This window comes from Micrasema longulum, unplaced genomic scaffold (genome assembly GCF_059751315.1).
Source record: "Micrasema longulum isolate JH-2025_06_02 unplaced genomic scaffold, ASM5975131v1 h1tg000937l, whole genome shotgun sequence".
In the NCBI taxonomy this organism is placed as follows: Eukaryota; Metazoa; Arthropoda; class Insecta; order Trichoptera; family Brachycentridae; genus Micrasema; species Micrasema longulum.
Genome location: NW_028278128.1, coordinates 34,048 through 59,019, shown reverse-complemented (window position 1 = coordinate 59,019; position 24,972 = coordinate 34,048). Strand labels below are relative to the sequence as shown.

General features: G+C 32.9%; 1 protein-coding gene across 1 annotated transcript in view; it reads left to right on the top strand.

Moving 5' to 3' along the window:
* Dus1 (Dihydrouridine synthase 1) overlaps positions 1–24,972 on the top strand; it is a 62,795-nt gene that overhangs the window by 36,063 nt on the left and 1,760 nt on the right. Inside the window, exons 2-5 of the mRNA XM_088231968.1 lie at positions 20,502–20,700; positions 23,030–23,189; positions 23,567–23,762; positions 23,872–24,120. Coding sequence (XP_088088094.1) covers positions 20,503–20,700; positions 23,030–23,189; positions 23,567–23,762; positions 23,872–24,120 — 803 coding nt within the window. The 5' untranslated portion in view covers position 20,502. The remainder of the gene's footprint in view (positions 1–20,501; positions 20,701–23,029; positions 23,190–23,566; positions 23,763–23,871; positions 24,121–24,972) is intronic.

Below are 24,972 nucleotides of genomic sequence, written 5' to 3'. Positions count from 1 at the left end.
TCTCTCAGATTGTTTTTGTGTATCTTGTTATATTGTTGGTACACACTGGTATTATAATTGACGTAATCTCTCCATAATCTATTTATTACTAGCAGGCAACAGTCGGCTCTCTCCGACTGTTCCTTGTTAGGGAATTCGGCCCTTCGGCCCTCATGTAATCGTTATTTAGTTTTTCTTTTTTTATTCTTCTTTTTTTGCCGCTCCTACCGGAGGTTGGCGACCATCTTTCTAAATTCATCACGATCCTGGGCCAGTCTAATCAGCGCTGCTGCATCCGGCACACCGAACCACTGTCTACGATTTCTGAGCCATGATGCTCTTTTCCGTCCCATACCCCGCCTGCCCTCTATTTTTCCTTCCATAATAAGTTGAAGAAGGGCATACTTCTCACTGCGGAATATGTGACCAAAGTATGAGGCTTTTCTTCTTTTGATAGTGGTCAGTAACTCACTCTCTTTGTCCATAATGCTTAAAACCGCTTCATTAGAGACACGATCAGTCCATGAGATTCGAAGCATTCTTCTGCACAGCCAAAGCTCGAAGGCCTCAATTTTTTTTATCGTTGAAACTTTATGAGTCCAACCCTCCACTCCATACAGCAACACTGGCAATACATAAGCTTTTATTGCTCTCCATCTTTTGCTTAGTCTCAGATCTTGGTTGCACAGGAGTTTTTGCATTTTATAGAAGGTTGATCTTGCAATTTCAATTCTGGTCTTTATTTCAGAATCCGGATTCCACTCATCATTTATCCAGCATCCTAAATATTTAAAACGGGTAACCTGTTCTATCCCACTCTATAGTGAGATAGATGTTAATGCCTCTCCGTTTGCTGACCACCAAAGCTTTGGTTTTACGAGCGTCCATTTTGAGTCCGAATTCCTTACCTGCATTATTTACCTTGTCAACAAGTTGCTGTAGATGATCAGCTGTATCAGCTATAATGGCAGTACCATCAGCGTATCTTATATTATTGATTACTCTACCATTTATTTTAATGTCAACATCTTGCAAGGCCTCTCTAAATACAAATTCGGAGTATAAGTTAGAAAGCATTGGCGAAAGTATGCAATCAGTTTTAATAGCATTTATACGTACGTGTGCAGTTTGATTCCAATAGAGGTTATAGATAATCCTTATATCTTTCTCATCCAACCCAATTTTTTTTAGAAGGTCTACCAACTTATCGTGTCTTACATTATCGAATGCCTTCTCCTAGTCGATAAAACATATATAGACATCTCTTTGACATATGACATGTCAAGAAATTTTTGGGTTAGCATTTGAATAGAAAAAAGGGCCTCCCTTGTGCCAAAACCAATGCGAAAACCAAATTGCCTTTTGCTTATATATCAATCTTTCTCTAAAACCTGTTGTGCAAGATTCGTAAAAATATCTTAAGAGTGTGACTCATTAAACTAATCAATCTGTAATCTTTACAAGACTTAGCATTTGGTTTTTAAGGCAATGTGATGAACTCTGATGTTAACAATTCTGTTGGTATCTGCCCTGTGTCATATATTTTGTTAAACAATTCAAGCAGCACATTAACGCCGCTTGAATCCAAGTATTTTAAAATGGTTCCCTCTATAAGGTCCGGATCTGTTGCTTTGCCATGTTTTACTTGTGAAATGGCCTTTTCTAATTCTTCCTTTATAATTTTGTTTTTGGACCACTTTGTTCCTCCTTGGTTACGGATCTTTTATCATAAAAAAGTTTTTTTTCATATATCCTTTCCACAGTTTAGCTTAATCCTCTTTGTCAATTATTAAGTTATTCCGTTCATCTACAAGTTTTCTCGTCATCGGTTTTCTCGTGATTTTTGCCATTTCCTTAATCCGCCTCTGCAAATTAAAACTATCGCGTCTATTCTTCAATAATTCAATTTCCACACATTTCGTTTTCAACCTCTTGAATTTTTTTTTATTAATAAAATAATATATGACAATTAAAATATCTAGAGTACAAATTTCTGTGTAATGCCACTGTAGTGGAACCGTCATCCATCTTATGTGACAAATGAGAGACGGTTAAAACAATGCTTGGAGGCTTTTGTGCCCAGAAACAATGGATGTGCTTTTGAATTTATATAATAATTACCATATCATCATAATGATATTTACATTGAGAACATTGTAAATAACTTAACATATACACGTTATTCACATTTAAATAATTATTTTAAAAAAAACATTACAAGTAATACAAATATACAAGTATTATTTTACAAAAAAACTCTTAATATGAAATAATTTCTTCTTATTATTTTATTTCAATGGAAAGCCAACAGACATTTATACATTTATAAGAATCAATTATACCATAAATACATATCATAAAGTCCAATTAGAGGCTTCCACATAATATTGTTATTGTAAATGTTGTCACATAAAAATTATACATAACATAAAATAACTAATCATACAAAACTTATAATATTACTAGAAATGTAAATGAATATTGGTCACACAGTTGCACATTACAATAAATAATACAACTATAGTTGACCATACAGTGTTCGTTTATTATGTGCCTACATACAGAACTGCACATCACCTGCATGATATAGGCTGCGGATTCAAGGCGCAACATCATAACTTGAATTATTTTTGGAAATTTCACTTTTAAAGGAAGTTAAAGATATGTTATTAATATCAATACAATTTAATTTTTGATTACACATATGGCAGGTTCTATTTACAAATGAATTTTGAAAAGATTTAGTTTTACATTTAGAAATTTTAAAAAGAGATTGGTTTCTGTTCTGCGTTACTGGGACTCTAAAATTAATAAGTGACAGAATCTTAGGGCAATCTATCATGTTATTCAAAGTTTTATACATAAAAATGGCATCAGCCATGTTCCTTCGAGTTTGGAGAGTTTGGAGTTTAGGTAAGTTTATTGATAAATAAAGGCTAGTTGCACCAAAAAGGGTAAAGTTAAAAAAATTATTGCCCGTTCGGCAAAAAGTACAAAACGGGTTGTCTCATCCAGGGATTATACGCGGGGGTCATCATCCAGGGTTTTGTCTTACTTTTTTTAAAGGTAATTATTTCATTTTAACCTTTTTTCATTTATATTTTTTTCGTACAACCCAAACTAACTGGTCATTGGGTGTTCAGATATAACTGTAAATAATAAGAGTACAGACAAATGACTTAATTTTGTATTAAAATACAATGAACGATTTTAATATTTACTCTCAAAACTGCTACAAAACAGACCATTATTGTTAGAAAGAATTAACAGAAAAGTTTTTTTTTTTAACTCAATAATCTAACCCCATAGAAAACAACAGAAAATATATTTCAGTGTTGTCATTTTTACTTATGTTCACCTTACCCCTTACGACCTGTGACCTCTGACTGGTTTAAGTGATTACACACTGATATTCACCAAGTTACCTATGTTTGAACATCCATTCTTCTATCTGTTGAGTTGCGAAGTTAGAGTAGAAAGAGCTGAAGCCTGAAACTCACCCACGCCAATAAGGCTATGTATTCGAAAGAATGGAAATATTTCTTATTCTTTTGTCAAAATAATTGAAACATAAAATATTATGCTCTAAATAAGTTTATTTTAAAAAACTTCAACCGTTGTCGTACTGTCATAAACTGAAGTGCTTTAGGGCCGGTTGCATCGACAAAAGTTAAGTTAAAGTCAGGGCTAAAGTCAAATAAAAGTTACTTTTATGTCAAAATGCGTTGCATCAAAAAAAGTTAACTAAATACTAACAAAAAAATTACTTTTATTTGACCGGCCGCCAGGGGACCGTTTAAAGTTAAGTTTAAAGTTAAATGCGATCTGCCATCTGTCAAAAAAGCGTCGTGAGTGTTGAAATCTATCGACCGATCTGTGAAAAGTTGCACAAAATGTTAATTTTATCTGATTTTTCGTCTTCCGATGACGAATTTATCATCGAGTATATTCTAAACCGAAAAAAAAAACTGTTCAAACCACGACGGACCATTTTCTGTGGGAAGAGTCCGACTTTATCGCAAGATTTCGAATGTCAAAAAACATAGTTCGTCAACTCGTTACGCTAATCACCGATGATATTGTGACCACTACTAATAAGTAAGTACCTAATAATAATTAGTTTTATTCTATTCCCGCCTATTCGGTTTTATAATACATAAGTTTTACAATATGTAACATGCTATTTTTCTTATTACGGAAACTATTGTTTAAAAACATATTATTTTTAAATTTATTTACGGTTTAATAATAAAAAGAGAAAAAAGAAAGAAAAAGAAAGTGCTTTAAAATAAAAGTTAAAAGTTTACTTCATGGTTTATAAATATAAATACTAAACAATAATCAATTAAACAAATAATTATACACATAAGAGTAAAGAGTTAAAACAAAAGTGAAGAACTAATAATTATTTGAATTTTTAATTGTTAATTATTTTTCAAAACATAGGACTTGATCATCAGCGGCGTGGTGTAAAATAAATCTAAATCATCACTGTATTCAAATGCTCTATTTCTATTTTGTTTGTGCCAAAAGACGCGTCGCGGGGCATGTGTATTGCTACATGTAAATAAACATGTTCGTGCTTGCGCAAAAATCCCAATAATTTTTTGGGTGAAACTTGAACCTTTACAGTGGCAACATTCTTAACTTTAACTTAACTAAAATAATGTTGATGAAACGGAATTTTTCAGTTACCTAATTTTGAGCCTTAACTAAGTTTAAATATTTAACTTTAAACTAAATTTATACCAACTTTGATGCAACCGGCCCCTAGCGGTAGACATACGAAGTAAATGAATGAAATGCGTTTATATACCCCATCAATTGGAAGTAAATTTGACACAAATTCGTTATTGTAGACTTAAATCATATCGGCTGTTTTTTTAATCATGACATAATTTTAAAATAAAATCAAGTTTGTTGGAATGAGTTTTAAAAAAAAAATGAAAATTTAAGTTTTTAATATTTAGTTTATTTCAATTTTCAAAAAGTCATAATTAACTTGTGCGGGAAAAATGGTAATCTATTTGTTTTCTGGGATTTGAATCTCGTACCTTTGATTTGTGATTCCACGATACTATCAACCGTTTGTTTTTGTTTTTTTTTGTGTTCAAAAGAATAAAAAAATCTTCATTTATTTTTTAAAAAATTTAGCCGATAAATGTCATTCGCGACTAGCAGTTATCATTATAATTCCCTTTCCGCGCCTAATGGTGCATAGGGCGGTGCATTAGTACACCAATCGGAGTGTATCTTGATCATTTTTGTAACATGAAGGTAATATGATCAGTATTAAGCTTCAGGTACCAGTCCAGGGACTATGAAATATTCTAGTGTACCCTTTTAAATAAATATTACATGTCAACGTCGGGAATCGAATCCGAGACCTCTTGCATAGTAGGCAAACGCGCTAACTACTACACCTCGAGGCCGAAGCAGCAACTACTAGCAGTTACGCGGGACATTCTGCCGGTTCAATTTTTGCCAACTTTTCCTAACGAATCCGGCGTTATTCCCAAAATAATGCGTGTTGTATTGACTCTCAATGTTTCAAGAGTTGTTGGTTGGTTTACATACGTCAATCATGGACTTATTGTAGCCTCATTGGAAATAATCCAATGACGTCAAATCACAGGATCGCGGAGGCCAAAAGAGAACCATTTCTGAAAATAATAATGTCGCCAAACTTGTCACGCAGTAAATTTTCATGGTTTCACGAAGAGCCCTACGTTTAGCGAACTGAAGATTGTTTTTCTAAGTAAATTTTCAAAAAACACTGTTTTCATTAGTTTGACGAGAGACATCCGTATTACCAATCAAAAGTTCTATAATGGCAAAAAAACACTCTTTATATTATCGTACAAAAGTCTAATAATCGAATTATCTTTAAACGTCCCACATCCCCACTTTTCAGACTCCGGAAAAGGTGGAATGTAGGCTGTCATGTAGAAGAACGGTTTAAGAAATGCCAATGCAAAGGGTGCCGAATAATGTAAGCAGTTTGAGGAAAATGGAGGCCTCGGCCTTTGGGATGTGATGCGGATTATTCTAGCGTTAAATGTTACCCCGACCTTGACTGAAGACCATATTAGCGGAGACATTTCAGCCAACATTTTCACAAAGCGTTGCCTATCTAGGCTACTTTTTGAGGCTGATTCTTTCGAAAGGTTACAATGTCCCTCTTGATCTTTGACAATATTAAATAATTTTGTTAAAAAGTATCAATCAAATTTCATGGTCTAGCTTTATCAATAAGCTAGCAATAAAGGTTTCAGCTCTTTAACTTCACAAAGATCAACGGATGGAAGATTTGAAGGAATATACATGTTCAAAAAGGCAGAATGCTGAATGTTATACAGTGTGAAAAGTAGCCACTTAAACCAGCCAATGACAGGTCGTAAGCACTGTAAATACCTAGACTATATTCCCTTCTCTAAAATGTTCTTCATGTCTGTTGTAATACATTAATAAGACGATTGTGTTTTCACATTCCCCTGCAAGCCATGACCACGTAATAAGATGAAGAAAAATCAATATAACCATATTCCAACAGAGATGAAAAACTTTTTTATATTTTTTTGTTTAGTCTTAAAAAAGTACAAACACAATATATGAATGTCTCAATACTAACTTATACCTAATTATTATTTAAATATATACCTTTTATTAACATTTTTAAACAATATACGGACACTTAAAAAAAACTTCATTAAAGCCAACTCGAATACATTGACTTATTTTAGAGAAGGGAATATAGAAATCTAGACATCCACAGGGTTTATGTGTAACATTCATCATTCTACCTATATTTGAGCATTTATATTCCTTCGATTCTTCCACCTGTTGACGTTTGTGAAATTAAAGAGCTGAAACTTTTATTGCTGCGGGCGAGATTCATATGATTGAATTATTTCACCTACATATTAGGCAACGCCTGAACATATTTTTTAATTTTTATGCTTCTTCTTGGACTAGGTGGATTTATCGACAAGTTCTTCATCTCTGTTGTAATATGTTAATATTAACAGCTCCCTCGGGGGTTGAATCCAGTCCTTGTCTACAAAAAATTGGATAAACTCAAAACATTGTTAATATGTCTGGATCAGATGAATAAATATAAATTACTTACCCACTTACTTATATAATTATTAATACTGGTTTTGTACAATTACTTGTCTTGTTTGGTAAATAATTTAAAGATTCTCGATTTGGAAAACAGTACTTCAAACCTTATTTCTTAAGGACTATTTTTCTTTGAGACGGCACTTTTGACATATGACTCGCCGCACACTTGGCGTTCGACGCGGCCTTTTTTGGCATTATTCATTTCTTGAACAAATCGGCCAGTTTACATTTCTATCGTAATGAGAATACCCAATACTGACTGAATCAATTGTGCTATTTTTTTAAAACTTTTATAAAAGTTATGTGTTAAATTAATGGATAATATGGCTACACAATGTAATGTTATATAACAAAGTTACGTCGTTTGAGTTGATTTCATATATGAGAGTTGTTGTATCACACAGAACTACAGAAAAAATAGCAATTTATAGTAGGTATCTTACATGATATTATGTACCTACTATGTAAGTACAAATAAATGTTTTTTTTTTACAGCTTACCTGTAAATAAAATCACCGTTCGCCACTGCTGTACACTGAGATATAGTTGAATTTTTGAATAAATGTTAAATTATACCTATAAAAGTTAAACTATAATAATATATTTATATATATTATATTGTATGTATTTCTTCTTATGACTGGCGCATAGCGGTCTATTGAAAAGCATACAATGTTGAATGTTCCTAGTTTCCAATACATTATGAACCTCGTTCATGGTTGATTAAGTATCTATTATGATAAAATTGTTAACCTGAACCGATTACCTTATTGTTGTGCATTTGCTGTTACATTTTATTTACATGTTAAACGATGATCTAAAGTAACGTAACGTAACGTCATTATTTAAGTGTTGTAAAAATATCCTTTTTTATTATTATCAGGTAGGTACACTAGCTGCATTAAGCTGATGCGTGGTCATAGAATTATAATATACCAGAAGGCGCGTAGAATCAAGTTCGCATACATCGTGTCCAAAAATAGTCCAATGCCCCCCCCTGCACGACATCCCACCTGCACGCATGCGTGAAGTGGCCTCGTAATGTTGCTAAATCGCTAACGATATATTATTATAACACAAATATAATATAATTTTGTTATGTCATGTTATGTTTTACGACAAAAAATATTTTACTGACTGGACTATAAAAAAACAGGTACCCCTATTAGGCAAACGTAAAAAAAACATTAAATAAATAATAAGGTAAAATTAATACTGTTTAAAATTACACTAAGGGTTATTAATAGAAAGCCGGGTAAAAAATTCGACTTCCCTGGCAATACCAATAAAATGTCCGCCTTGTTTTATTCAACAATCTGAGAGGCGGTAAAATAATCGGATTCTTAAATAATATTCTTATTGCGAATTCGCTACTTTCACATGAAATGTGATCCCACCCTATTTACTTTTAATCCCAGCAGTATTTTGAGACTTAAAAACGACACAACTCGGCGAAATTTAATTTAAATCGGCAGTTGCGTACTAAGCGACGCGACGTATACAGAGTAACTAATGGCCAAAACGTAAAACGACTAATTTATGAGTAGTTTTGTCGGTTTCAGTTTGATGTGGGCACGCGGTTTCTGGACTAATATAATTCTAGGTGCATGGTGTCCGTTCAGCCAGTTTTTGAATTCATTGAACGAACGTGCTCCAATAACTTTCCCGCGAAGGCTATTCCATTGCTCAACATCTTGGTCTGTCAGGAAGTTCTTCCTGGGGTTGGATGTGAAGGAGGTAGTATTCAATTTCAATGAATGACCTCTGAGATGGCGGTTTTTGTTCGCAGTAAATACTGATTTCAACTTCGGTTCATTATATTGGCATTTCAACATTTTGAATATCACATGTCACCTCGTTGCGTCACTTTTTTACATTGTTTTATTTCTGTGAAAACTTTGCGTGCGCCATTTAGATGAAAATTATAACTTCTTTATTGATCTAGATTCACTTCTTTTTATGTTATAATACAATGCTCCGTGCTGCACTTGACGCAGATAGGGAAATAATGGCAATAATGAAGATTACTGGACCAAACATTAGTATAATTACAGTGAAACCTCTATCTATCGTTTTTAAAGGGACTCATTGAAATAAATTATGAATGCGGGAAAACAATGAATGCGGGAATAAGAGGTCAATACACAAGGAGATAAGATCGGGTAAAGATATCGCCCTGGCAATCTGCATTACCATTAGCAGGTTAAAATTCTAAAAAAAAGATACAAGTTTCAGGTGTAAATAAATGTATTTAAATTAAATTAGAAATAAGAACAAAAACAAAAAAATATTGAAGTTTATTGCATTGGAAATAATCTTTCATCGACGTTTGTTTTTTTACTGTTTTATTCCCGTAAGTCAACATTATATTTTCGGCTACGCAAATAATCTTTTTTTCGGCATCAGTTATTGAATGTGAGTAGTAGAATGTTTTTAATATTTCGAAGATAGTGCATGCTTCTGAAAATGAAGGTACAGGCGGCGGCTCCTCTTCATCAATATCGACCTCTTCAGCTGTCTCCTTCAACCTCGCGTCACATGAGCTTTCGATAGTTTCTATCCCACACGTTGGGATATTGTCGTCAAATGTGACAAAATTGTTGAAATTTGTCTGTCTTAATAAACCATCTTCAGAAACCTTAACTTGTTCTAATTGTAATTATATATATCTTTCTCTTTCGAACGTTCTGCGCATTAGAACATACACAAAATATTAAAATATGTCAAATACGCATCGTAATTCAAACGATGAATGCGGTAAAATGGTGGATAGAGGAACAATCGATGCGATCAATTTTTGTATGTTTTATATGAAATTATTTCGAAGTTGGAAGAAATAAACGACACATCCGGGAAAACAATTATTCGAGGAACGATATATAGGGGTTCCACTTTATACCTTTCTTTTAAAACTGTACATTTTTATTGTTTTCCCTAAATTGAGGTTCACGGTGGTTTGTAATTTTCAATAATTTTCAATGTGTTTTCTTGTGATTGTTAGTCAGATTAGTAGTAGTTAGATTTTGGAAGATTCAGTAGAATATTTGGGACAGTCCCCTAACTAGGCGTTCGATATAGTTTATCTAGGTTAAACTTCTCCAAAACAAATAAATTAGTTGATCGGAACTAAGTGGTCTTTGTATCCAATACCCATACATGTACAATAGATACATTATGAAATTGTGACCTGTTTTCGTTCCCAGTTTTATACACGTATGATATATACAATATATTATTCTATTGTATTGTATGTAACGAAATAATTGTTTTTTGAACAAATTAATGGTATATATCTATGTAAACATATAAAAGATATGTTTCTTTAAAAGAAAATGTCGATAATTCTGAATTGTAATGGTTTTTTAAAATATTTTTTTAGTGCTGTAGAACAGTGTTTATTAATTATATTTAGTAACATATTATTTTATTTATTAAAAGAAAACAACAGCCATTACAACAAAAATATTTAATAAATATTTACAAATAAACCAAAATTATAGGCCAATTATAGTTTTCTATACATTACTAAATACAATGTCAAAAAAAGAAGAAAAAAAGCGTACATTGAAATACCCACTCCGCATTATTCCGCACAAAAAAAATAAAAGAAAAAGTTTTTTGTTTACTCGGACTTAAAAATCCTTTCTCCGGCGGATCCATCCATTATAATTTTTATTACTCTTCAACAGACTTTTTGATGTTATTTTGCTATTACATTATTTTTATTATATCTAATTTTAGTATGTCAGCGCGTTAGCCTACCATGCAAGAGGTCTCGGGTTCGATTTCCGACATGGTTGATATGAAATATTTATTTAAAAGGGTATTTTTACACTAGAACATTTCATAGTTCCTAGACTGGTACCTGAAGCATAAGACTGTTATCTTCATGGAACGAAAAAATGATCAAGATACGCTGCGTTTGGTGCACCAATGCAGTGCCCTATGCACCATTAGGTGCGGAAAGGGAATGATGATGAATGCTTGTAGACAAGGGCTAGATTCCACCCCCTAGTCAGTTATCAAGAACGACATGTATTACAAACGATACGGAGAACGCTTTCAAAAAGGGAATATGGAAGTATATGCATTTACAGGGCTATTGATCTTTAATTTATTCTAAATATGTATTAACATTCTGCGACATTTTCTTCCAATCGTAAACAGCCGTGTTAAAAAATGATAATTGTAAATCAGGGTTCGGAGCTCGGGTCTGATCCGGAGTTTACGACACTAATGCATAATGTGGGTGAGATTTAAATTTATTTCAACAGAGAGGAAAAACATTTTCGAGAAGGGAATATGGAAATCTAGGCATTTACAGGGCTTCTAACATGTCATTGGCTGGTTTGAGTGGCCACTTTACACACGGTGTAACATTCACCATTCTGTCCATGTTTGAACATCCACATTTCCTCAATTCTTCCGTCTGTTGACTTTTGTGAAGTAAAAGAGCTGAAACCTTTAGGCGTTGCCTAGTAGGTGATTAGGTTCAGCCGTATGAATCTCACCCACGTGATAAAGGTTACAGCTCTTTAACTTCACAAAAGTCAACAGATGGAAGAGTTGAGGAAATGTGTATGTTCAAACATGGGCAGAATGGTGAATGTTACTCAGTGTGTAAAGTGGCCACTTAAACCAGCCCATGACAGGTCATAAGCCCTGTAAATGCCTAGATTCCATATTCTCTTCTCGTAAATGTTTTTCCTCTCTGTTGAAATAAATTTAAATATGAATAACTCCCTAGGGAGGAAATCCAGCCAGTCTGCAAGCATTTGGACATACTCCAACATTTTTGGGTGAGATTTTATCCATATTCCCTTAAATTCCATAAAAAATATTCTTCATCTATTTTTTTTATTTAAAATTAATTTATTAATAAACCCCTACGGTTTGCATTCATTAAAACATTTTCTTGTATTCATATTCTATTGTTAATGATAATATTTTAAACATGTTTTGTTAAGGTTGTCCGAGTCTTTTGTTTAGTTTTGTTTCGTAATAGATGTGAATGCAATCGTTTTGTTTAAGTACCTAATATGATTTACTTTTTTTTTATCTGTCTGACGAGGTTTAATAGTAATAATATTTTAATAAAACTCTTTCGAGAACACCGAGTATTTTTGTCAAAAAAATTGGACATTCAATTGTTAGCTAAGCTTTGGCTAAGCATCCAGTTTAAAATGACTTTCAACTGCATGCTTAGTCAAAGCTAAATAACTTTGTAAATAACTGTGCTACTAGAAAAAGGAAATTAGGCTGGCTAATGGGAAACTGTTCCATAAATGGGGAAAAATAATGTTTTGAAAATGTATTAAAATAAGACTAAGCCGAGTAGATATTTTCATGATCATTATATTGATCTTTATTTTGTACTAAGAATTTTTTAACATGAAATTATTGTGAGACAGAATAGTAAACATGTATAATGTATATGGTACCTAAAACACAAATAATTATTTATTGATCTGGATTCTGAATGTGCATATTTACTCGTATTGTCAGGTGTTCTATTTCTCACTATCGACATATTGTATCGGGGTTATTTTTAAGCGTACTTTAAGGGAGGGTCCGATGTCTTGCAGGGCACTCGCTGGCTCAGCGCGGGTTTAAACTGTGCAACTCGGTTATAAGCTTAGACTATACCCTGTATGCGTAATCTATAAGTGTGAAAGCACTACAATTAATGATATGAATCATACACGTATATAAAACCTATTGGTAAGGTACAACTTTAAGTTTAAATCAAATAAGAAAATATTTTTGGAATAAGTTTTTTGAAAATTATATCCGACAAATTAATGTCTTCCACGACTAGCAGTCGCGTAGCGCATTTTGTCGGTCCAATTTTGGCCATTTTTCAAAAATAAACCCGGCGTTATTTCCCGAAATGGTGCGTCTTATATCGACATTCAATGCTTCAGCGGTTTGTTTCCATTGACTATGGACTTTTTTTATATTCAATTTCCCGTAGCACTGAACTTATTAATTTATAAACGAAGATTTTTAATAAAACAAATTTTTGAACACGTTACTTGCAATTTTACCTTCCAAGTCCTACATATTATATTTTTGCAATATTTTTAAGGTGTCAATTTTTTTGTAAACAAGTACCGGAGCTCACAAGATTGACAGATCTGATATTCAACATACTTCTTTGAGAAGGGAATAATAACCACATAAGTTAATAAGTTCCACAATAATTCCCTTATCATCATCATTCCCTTTCCGCACCTAATGGTGCATAGGTCACGCATTATGACACCAATTGCAGCGTATCTTGATATATTTTTTGGGTACATGAAGGTAAGATGATCAGTCTTACGCTTCAGGTATTTTGAAATATTCTGGTGTAAAAACACCCTTTTAAATAAATATTTCGTAACTTCATTTATTCCTAGAACATCGTCTCTTTTAAGGCTGTAGTCTGGTAAAACGCGCGCAAAATTAGGAAATCATACGATATTGTTATTTCAAACGAATGTTTTTTTTTAATCGCGCAATAATAAAAAAACATAAATTAGATGAAAACAATATTTTCAAAGGTATTTCTATTAAAAATATACTTAAAAGTTTATGTAACTAAAATATATTTACTTTTAAACCGGCAGATTATGCCATTTCAAATTTAGATTTAACTTAGGTATCTGGGATCTCAATAAAGGCTAAGTATTGAACTAAAATTTGTTTTAATAATTTGAAGATAATAAATTTAACATGAAAGTGGCCGCAGCAAAATCTTATTTTTTTGTTTTTGAAAAGAAATACAAGCATGTTAAATCACATACATTTTTGTGACATTTTCCTTTATTTCTACGTGAAATTATGCCTTCGGTAATACTTAAGAAAAATATATTTATTAAAATACTTTATTTAAGTACATTTTTAATAAAATACCTTTAAAAAATATTGTTTTTATCTAATTCCTGTTTTTTTATTTTTTTGTTATTGCGCGATTAAAAAATAACATTCGTTTTAAAATAGCAAAATCGTATGATTTCCTAATTTTGCGCGCGTTCTACCAGACTACAGCCTTAAGAGATGAGATATTATCTATTTTACATTTTATTTTCATAAGTAAATCCAATCCATATTGATTTTCGTCTTAGCTGCTTGCTGTTTTCGCCTGTGACGTGATACAAAAATATCTCCCTTATTTGTCGGGGATAAGTTTTGGAAATATAAGAATAACTTAGATATTTTTTGTCAACGTCGGCTCATTATATTTTGCGTTCGCCCCTCGTACCAAACACTTAATACTCGAGACTCGAGGCAAGGGATGTCATGTATGAGAAATGGGAACTAATTGTATTCTTCAGCACGTACGTAGATTGTGTGGAAAAGATAAGAACGAAAGAAAAACAACGGCTACGAAATAAATTATCACTCACTATTAACTGTCAGTTTTCCGGAAAATTTCATTTTTGTCCAGGCGAAGGAAGAATACAGTTCTGGGTGTGAAATAGAACGAGAACCCTGGACGAGTGTTTCTAACTCGATGGCTGCTCTCAGGTACAAATCCTGAATAAGGAAATGGAGTGGAGAAAAGTCCGCCTCGTTGTGTAGTGGTTGGCGTTTTCGCCTCCAATGAGGAACTTTAGCCCTGCGGGAATTTGGATTCAAAAAATATTTTCTTGCACGCGGTAAAAATTACAGCATTAAATTTTACGGCGAAGTTTCTTGAAAATGTACGAAATTTAAAAAAAAATAAAAACGCCCTTTGAACGACGTCGCTGGTTCACATGAACCATCCAATGATATAAGAACTGTGAAGGATATCTTGTTTGCTTACCGTAAACGAACCGATCGGGAGAACTGACAGAGAACAACCTCTGACGTCACACGTGGAGTTCTTTCAGATAAATAAAACTTTAAAAATCATAGCGCTGATAATACGACGTATAAAAATAAAAAAATGTTTTTTTGGCATAGTTTAATAGTCTTTTCACAAATAAAAAAATATATTTAAAAAAACCTGTACTTCCTCATTCTTGAGGTCCTAGGGTCGATTTTTGCGAAGGTGGATAAGAAATGATTTAAAAAGTGGTTTTACACTGCAATATTTCATTGTCGTTCATTTTTTTCTTAATCGGCCTCGTGGTGTAGTGGTCAGCGCGTTTTTCTACCATGCAAGAGGTCTCAGGTTCAATTCCCGATACGGTTGAAATTACATATTTATTTTAAAAGTTGTTTTTACACTAGAATATTTCATAGTTTCTAGACTGGCACTTGAAGCGTAAGACTGATCATCTTACCTTTATGTAATAGAAATTATCAAAATACGCTGCATTTAGTGCGGATAGGAAAAAAATAATTAATAATATTTTAAGTGTGTTTAAATGTTTGTGCTTCTGGATTTTATTTCCTAGAAATCAATGAAAATATCTAAAATGTTAAGTCATCACTAAACCCAGTTAAAATTTTATTGTATGGATTATATGCATTTTCAAAATTCTTAATGCTATAAGTGATCTCTGTTGCAATTAATTTATTTTCATGTTCCCAACCGTGTCACCAGAAGTCAATATTTACTATATCGTGGGTATTCTGAGAAAAAGCACTAATTTAAAATTACAACATCTGAGATAATTGAAGTTCAAAGTTTGTAACGAAATAACCTTTTTTATACTAAATATTACTAAGCCAACTTGAAAAAATGGTTAATTGATCTATTTACTACATTTTATTCAATAGTTGAATAAATAATAACGGAATTTTCAGAACATTTTTTTCAAAATAATAGTGGATTGACATGACTTAGTGCATTTTCGCTGATACATAATACCACAGTAAGGAATTCAAATTGAAGTCACATTGTACCTACTATAGTCACTTTGTGAGAAATGTATTTTTTCGTTAGTTAAAAAAGTTATGTAATCATTTTATCTAATGTACAGTACCTATTACATTAGGTAAAATAATAATTAATGAGTAAAAAGAGAAAAGAAAGAAAATAATAATTGCCACGTTTGCCCCTGAGTGAAGCATGTACACATCACTTACTATACATCTCCAGGATATCATGTCGCCGACCAACAATCTCACCTTTTCTCAAGTCAGTACTGCTCCATAAGCTCCGCTGAATACATCCGAAATATTGTTATTGATGGCCCACCAGTACGGCGTCCCTTGTCCCTTGGTGCTTTTTCCCTGAACGGATTTATGTTTTATTGACTTATGAGAAAATATCTCGACTTGTAGTTTAGATAGGACTTAGTGCGTTTTTGCAGATTGTAGAGTATTTTTTCAACAGTATAACCTCATCATTAAGTCAAAACAGCATATTTTGACTTATTGCTTTTTCGCAGAATACCCACGATATGTCAAATCTTCTAAGAGCAACTCTTGTTTTTATGCCCCAATGTCCTGAATGTGTAGATTAGTCAATTCGCCACACAACATGGAATTATTTTTAATAGATCTTTCGGCTTTTCGCAGATCTCTTCGCCATTAACACAGTGTGGGATGAGGATGGATTGGCATGGGTCAGTTCGAGGTCTTCCATGTTGATTGTGTTTATGAACATATTGTATATCATTATGTTATTGCCATTATATGCCTTTGCTACGTAGTTTTATGTTATTTTTGTTTGGTTTCTTGTGCATATGTTTCTTCATACAACTGTTGTAATTGGCTTAGGCCGTAAATTTAATAAATAAAATAAAATACGAGAAAATGATTAAAAATTGGTCGAATTTCCATCGACTTCGGTAGATTGCGCTCAGAATCGGTAGATATACTGAAAAATTGATAGGGTTGGCAACGCTTATCTGGCAGTCTTTTACTTTTTGAAAAACCTTTTTCAAACTCGATTTCTCAACATTAACTTCGGCACCGCTCTAAAGCGTACGTTTACTTTACGGTTTGTATGCGGGGTTTTAAAAGACGATAAGTTTTTCCGGGCTCTGAACAATAGAGAGGAATCCATTTGCGAACTTCTGCTAAAACTAAAAATCTACTTTAGTATGCTTTGAATACAATTTGTAAAGAAGGTTTTCCGTTTGTTTTTGTTGGCATGCCATGTTAACTATCTCATTCGTATTTCACTACTATTTCTGTTTTTAAAACATAAAAATAACTTTATTTCACGATTATAAATACATATTTCTTTACGCGAGAGGTAAACTACGGTAACTCCAAATATGATGAAATTGAGTTATTCTATCAAATATGTTTGTACGAACCTAACATACATAAAATACTAGGAATAATAGGAGGAAAAAACACATTGCATCCACGTTAAAAATGACCCCCAAAATTTAAATATGTACAGTAATACTTCAATTAATGAGTGTCAGACGTTATCCGGACGTCCAGAAATCCAAATGATTGGTTAACCATCAAATTAAGGGATTTTTTAAAAAGAAAACGCAAAATTTATTCTGAGATCATTTTTTATTGCTTTTCAAATAATACAGCGAATTAATAAATTACTTTAAAAACTTACTTAAACCATTGATATACGAGTATATGAACTCAAATATGTCCAGCAAAGTTAATTGTTTTGACGAAGAAACTTGTCTATAATTTTTTAATTTTTATTATTACATCGTTATTTTTTATTTCCTCATAACGATCCGGAATCCGGATATTTGGCAATCCGGATGACCTGAGTTCGGAAAAACTAAGTTTTACTGTATTTGGGTAAATTATAAGAACGCAAATATTATTTTTTTCTTCAAAATATCTATATAAAAATGAAAAAAATCTTAGGTGAAAAAATTTGTGTGTAGCAAATAAGGTGTAAATCGTATTGCGTATAATGTTAATATGGATAATTAATATAAACTTTACTGATTATTATATAGGGACATTAAATAAATACTAATTTAAGATTAAATAAATAAATACAATTTAGTATAACCCAAAAGAACAAAATTAAAGCCTGAAAGACAAAAGGGAAAAATAAGATTTTTATCGCATAATACGTAAAATCTATGCAACACGCGATTATGTAAAATATATATGCAATACCACGCGAATTGAAATTATAACGTAGTTAAATGTACATTAAAACGATTTATCTTTTTATAGTAGAGCACATTATTATATTCAAATTTAGTAATAAAAATGCATTCCCCGAGTGTGAATAAAAACGGTTAACCGACAATTTACAGCAATAAAGGTTTTTGCCAGTAAAAATTCTACCCCGAGAACAATATTTTAACGTTAGCCACAGCTAAATAAGATTCACGATCTTTCTTTTATCTTCCTTTTATATTTCGTGTCTGTGTTTACATTTCAGACCACCTTTTAAACCAACATTATTTTTTATCTTATTTGATAAATTATCTGCGTAAATGGCGAATAAAGGTGGTCTTTTAAGAGATTGGACGTAAAGTCGTTATTTGATCGCATGATAAATGGAGGAATTAAGAAAAGGTGGAAATGCCGCAATGAAAATAAATGGTCATTTTTATGTATATTTTATACAACCCAGATCTTCTATACCCCTAGAGCGTGATTAATTTGAAGATTTTTTTTTATGCAACGCCACTTCAACGCGGCTTCATATAATGGCCTCACTGATGATTAAACGTCAAATGATGTATAAAACTGTTTAAAAAACGGAAAAAAAACTAATACGGTTCCGTCAATTGAACCTAATTAAGTGTTTTGTGTAATGCTTAAGGTAGCAATGATCGTCTAAATGAACATTTTAATATTTAGTTTCACGTGTTTGTATTTGTTTGACGTTTAACCATCAGTGTGGCCATAAATGAGCAAAAAATAAAAATCCCCAAATTAACCATTCTCTAGGGAATAAAAAAGATTCAGAATACCACCACAGGAAATAATATTCTAAGCGCTAGTGTGACACCAAATTGTTTTCGGCTAGTTTTTTGTTGCAATCTGTCAGCGATATACCCAAATGTATATTTTTATTCTGTACTTACCGTTATTATTATTCGTTTCATTGAACTATATCACCTACATACTAGGCAATGCCTGAAAATACTTCTTGGACCGGCTGGTTCAGTCAGAATCTCACCCGCATCAATAAAGGTTTCAACTCTTCAACTTCGCAAAGATCGACAGATGCGAGAATCGAAGGAATATAGATGTTCAAACATAGGCAGAATTGTGAATGTTACACAGTGTGTAAAGTGGTCACTTAAACCAGCCAATGACAGGTCATAAGCCCTGTAAATGTCTAGACTTATATATTCCTTTCTATAAAATTTTCTTCTGAATACATCTCTGTTGTAATATATTTAAATTAATGACTCACAAGGGGGTTGAATCTAGTTTTTGTTTGCAAAAATTTGGACAAACTCATAATATTGTTGACAAAATATTATGTCTAATAAGGCATGTCTTAAAATGATACAAAATGTTTCCCTCGACACGGGGCGATGGGACACCCCAGTGAGGGATTACCCCAGAACTTTATTTTAAAAATATATATGTGTAAATGTCAATCCACCATAATGGGCAATTATCGTAGATTTTTTTATTAGCTAATAAATTAATCTAATAAATCACAAGCCGATCGGTACTATTCTTATTAAAATCTGTTAAGAAATAAGGGAGATTTAAGGATTTAATTCAAGTAATTTGAATGGTGCCAAAAACAAACAATTCATGACGTCATCAAGTACCACGTCTTCGGATGTTGTGTGACGTCATCGGATTTTTTTTCATCAATGTCTATGGATTTTATAAAGTATTGTAGATAGCTTCCTTTTTCTATGTGTCGTTTGTTTGCATTTACGGCGTCCTGTCACTTATCAAACGCTTCAAGTTGTGATTTATAATTTTCACGATTAATTGATTATTCAATTTATCATTATCATAATAAATTAATACATAGAAGAGGTTGAAAACCATAAAATAATAAAAGAAATTCGAGATGTAAGATGTAATCCGTTTTCACTTTCATCTGTCCGTGCCTGAAACTGGTGTGTGGAGTGGGTAGGGGGGGCTTAAGATAATATGCATAGACAACTCTCCTTATATTTCTGTGGCCTGTGGCATTATCAACATTAAAATTAATGCATTACTCGTGAACTTCTGTGACAAAATTTATTACCAACTTACGAAACGATCGTTTTCGACAGACCTTATTTTCGAAACGAAAATAATGAATAAAAATATTCATTATAAGGGTTTATATAAACACTAGGAGAATCTTTAAAAAATATTTTATTTGTAGAGTAGGTTAAATCCGATATTCCTCCGAGTGATAATACCCTATTTAACCGTGCCGCGTGGATTTGGACGATACGTGTGAAATGGGTCTTAATTGTAAATAACCGTATTAGAAATTGAATTAACAAGCTGTGATATGGCGGGGTTCGAACCTCGGATCTTCTGTTCCGGATCCGGAGTCCGCGACAATACCACAGGAGCACAACCATAATCTCGGTTACAATAATTATTCATTTGTTTTGCAGAATGGATTGGATGGACGCGCGTCACGTTGTGGCGCCGATGGTTGACGCGAGCGAGCTGGCGTGGCGCGTGCTGTGCCGACGGCACGGCGCGCGTCTGTGCTACACGCCCATGCTGCACGCCAACGTGTTCCGCCGCGACGCCAAGTACCGACGTGATGCGCTGGCGTCGTGCGCCGAGGACAGGCCGCTCATCGTTCAGGTACGGATATATTGTACTATGTGGAAATCTATAAAACTAAGGTAAAAAAAATAAATGTATGTATTATCAGCGCCATGATTTTTTTAAGTTTTGTATTTTTGAAATTACTTCGCGTGTGACGTCTCAGGTTCTCTTCTCCTTCGTCTCGGTGAGTTCTGCTGATTGGTCGGTTGACTTACCGTAAACCGGAAATCTATCACAACACACAACATTGGTTGTTTCCGAAGAACTAGTGACGTCGTTCAAAGTAGTTCGTTTTTATAAAAATCTTTTTTTTCATACATTTTTAAGAAAGTTCGCCGTACAATTTAATGTTATAATTTTTACGGCGCGTAAGAATACATTTTTTTAAGCCAATTTCCAGTAGGACTGAACTTCCTCATCAGGGTGGTGGTCCTACTGTCATGTATTTTACAGGACGTCCTGGTTTTGCCATCATTCACCATTGGCTGGTTTAAGTGATTACTTTACACACTGTGTAACATTCGTCATCTGCCTAATGTTTGTGATTTCCACATCTACACGATTTTCTAAAGTTGAATATATCTTGTCAAAGCAGCTGTTTTTTTCACATTATTTGACGACATAGGCGACATCTGTTGACTTTTCGGCAAAGTTTTTTTTTTATTGCAATTACTTTTTGTTTATGCGATCTGCCATTCTTTCAAATAGTATTGTTTATCGGTTGAGCATATAATATGTATTTTTGTTAATTGACAATATTTTGAGTATGTCCAAACGTTTGTAGACTAATACTGGAGTTGAGCCTTCTTAGGATTTCATCTAAAGAGACCGATAACTCAACAGAAACAAAGTAAATAACTTTTTGATATACATCTCAACCAAGAATAAATGCTGAATTTTACACAGCATGTAAAGTGACCACCTTAGCCAGTCTGCGACAGGTCATAAGTCCTGTAAATATCTAGATTTGCAGATTCCTAATGATTTCATCATCAAACATGGATATTGGACTCTTAAGGGAAATTATTTTGAGAAATGCTAGATTTTATTGGCTGGTTTTAATTATCACTTTACACACTGTGTAAGATTCATTACAATAATCACTCAAACTACCCAATGATGGGTCATGAGCCCTGTAAATGTGTAGGTTTTTTGAAACAAATATTTAAAAATTTCAGTAGATAAAGGTTTGAAATTGTTGTACAAAAATGTGGTAATTGGATTAATAAAAGAGAATCTGTACGGAGTAAAAGTGTTAAATGTGTCAAATCTAATAATCCAATTTACTTTCGCTTCACTTACGACTTGAGCTTCCGAAGTCTTATTGTATTAAGTGCACTGTGTAAACTCAGCAATTTATTTGTATGGTTTCAGAGTAATAACCTTTACAATGCACAACTTATGTAGCTCTTTTTTTGTGGTATGATACCTCAATTTGCAATAAATTCAAACAAAAGAGAACAAGCGGGCTTTAAGTTTTTATTGAAACATAGCTTTTTTTCACTGATGGGAAAGCATTCCATGCCCAAGGTATTGAAACTGCAAATGCGTCTTCACTGAATTTAGTGCACAGTTTGCATATACTTTTAATGACTTTCCTTATTGCTGTTAATGGAGCCTAGTTTTCAGGCATCCAGTTAAATAAATATAAATCTCTTTGTATTTTTCACTACGCACAAATTTATCAAACAAACACAATTAGTTTTGCATTGTCAAGCCTATCCACCATCGGGCGTACATATAAACAAATAAGTTCACAGATAAAGTAACTAGGTTTCCAATAGGAGGGGATGGAGCCATAAGATATTTTTTAGCTAGTTCATCTTTTAGCTAGGCCATTGATCTTTTTGACACCTCTGATTTTGTTTTACTATGGTGTGCTAGACCTACCATAGGTTCAGTTGGCATAAAGATCCAGACACTTTCTTACAGGGGAGGGGAGAATAATATGCTCGTATTAATTTTAAAATGTGTATATTCCCATCCCTTTTCAGTAAGTGATGGGGCGCTACATTGCGTAGATCTAGCGCTGTTTCTACGCGAGATTCTCTTGTTTTTTTAATTTGACTCATTTATTATGTGCGTATGTTTATAATTCATGTCGTTAATCGTAGTGCTTTCACAGTTATAGATGTCACAGACAGGGTATAGTCTAAGCTTAACCCAGTTGCACAGTTTAAATCCGTGCTTTGCTCGCTAATATCCTGCAAAACATCGAATCACTCTAATTTTTACTGTAGTCATTCTTGATAAACTTTTATGAAATAATTTGAAATAGTTCTTTCTGTTTTCTGTTTCTGAACCTGAAAATTCAAACAATAATCCTTTGGGTCTTTTGAAATGATTGTTGTGTATTGTTTTCTAGTTTTGCGGGAATGACCCGGAAGTTCTACTGGAAGCTGCTCTTCTTGCCGAGAAACATTGTGATGCCATTGACATCAATCTAGGATGTCCACAGGCTATAGCCAAGAGAGGGCACTATGGGTCCTTCCTTCAAGATGAATGGGAGCTCTTAGAAAAAATTGGTAAGACAGTAAATATTACTTATAAACTTAATATTAATTTTATAGTTTTTTTTAAACTTAAGCAATAATTTATTTGAAATTGAAGAGTGTATAAGTTTTTCTCTTTTTATTCTGTGGACGCATGTTTAATTTTATGAAAATTAATTTTTACTATCCATTTTATGGTCAATTGCAATTCTTTAATAAAACTGTTTTAATAAAAGTACCATAAGTTTTTTTTTTAAAACCTTTTAAAATTGTTCTTTTTATGAAGCAATGTAAACAACAACAAGAAAATATCTAAATTTAGTTTCATAACAAAACATCAATTTGTATGTGTAACAAAAATCTATTTTTAATTTATTTTGAACTATTTACTATTATTATATAATTTTCAGTTAGTACCCTTAGCAAATCACTTTCTGTGCCCTTGACGTGCAAAGTGAGGGTATTTGAGGATATATCTAAGACCATAAACTACGCCTTGATGCTGCAGAATGCTGGTTGTAAACTTTTGACAGTTCACGGAAGGACTAGAGAACAGAAGGGACCGCTTACCGGTTTAGCAAGCTGGGAGCACATCAAAGCAGTAAGGTATACCAAATACTAATAAATATTTTATTGAAAAATAATACCTAATTTAAAACAATCTTTAAGTATTAACAAATACATAATCAAATATGCATATTTTATTTAATTTTAGGATGGCAATTAATATACCAGTATTTGCAAATGGGAACATACAGTGTCTAGAAGATGTCTACCGGTGTTTGGATGAAACTGGAGTGAATGGAGTGATGAGTGCTGAAGGAATATTGACTAATCCAGCTCTCTTTGAAGGCTCTTCACCAACAGTTTGGGATGTCAGCTTAGAATATTTAAACCTTGTCGAACTGTATCCATGTCCATCTGCGTACATTAGGGGCCACCTCTTTAAGATGTGTCATTTATTGTAAGTTTATTATTTTCCAATACCACCTAAATCCAAAAAAATCCTCTCTAGCAGAGATGTTTCAGACTGGAGTGATTAAATAGTAGTTGATTTCAGACATGTGTATACGATTACCAATAATATTGTATATCAATATGATCTGGGCTGTGGTCCCATTGTAGTTTTGTGGACTCACGGATCAACTGTCTGAGGTTCAAATCCCACTCTACCACAACACGATTTCCCATTTTCTATCACAATTTATTTATGCCTTTTAGGAAATGGCCTTAAAATTGAAATCTTTGGGTAAATAATAAAACTCAAATATTTATATTTAAAAATAAATATTTTTTGAAACTTAACCATAAATAAGAGATTCCTTAACTTTCTCCAGAATCATTTGTGATAGTGATTTTTTTTTATTCATCGCAGTCCTAAAAACTCAAATAAAGTGAAAACAGGGTGCTCACCTTGCTCCTTTGCTATTCAATCTGTTCATCAATGATATAAAAAATGCTTTTCTTACTTCATCAATTTGGCTGTTTGCTGATGACACTAAAATTCTCGAACAGATTGACAGCCCTTCCGATTGTTCACTATTACAATCTGACTTTTTGTCTTTTAGCACCTGGTGCTCATCCAATAATCTACATCTCAACTTAAGTAAGTGCAAGGTTATTAGATTTTTTCGTCTGGAAAATACAATCATATACGACTACTCACTGAACGATGAAATATTATTATCTGTGTCTAGTATACGAGATTTAGGTATTATACTCGTACTTGACACTAAACTTTCTTAACATATTACAACAGAGATGAAGAACATTTAAGAGAAGGTAATATAGAAGTCTAGGCATCTACAGGGCTTAT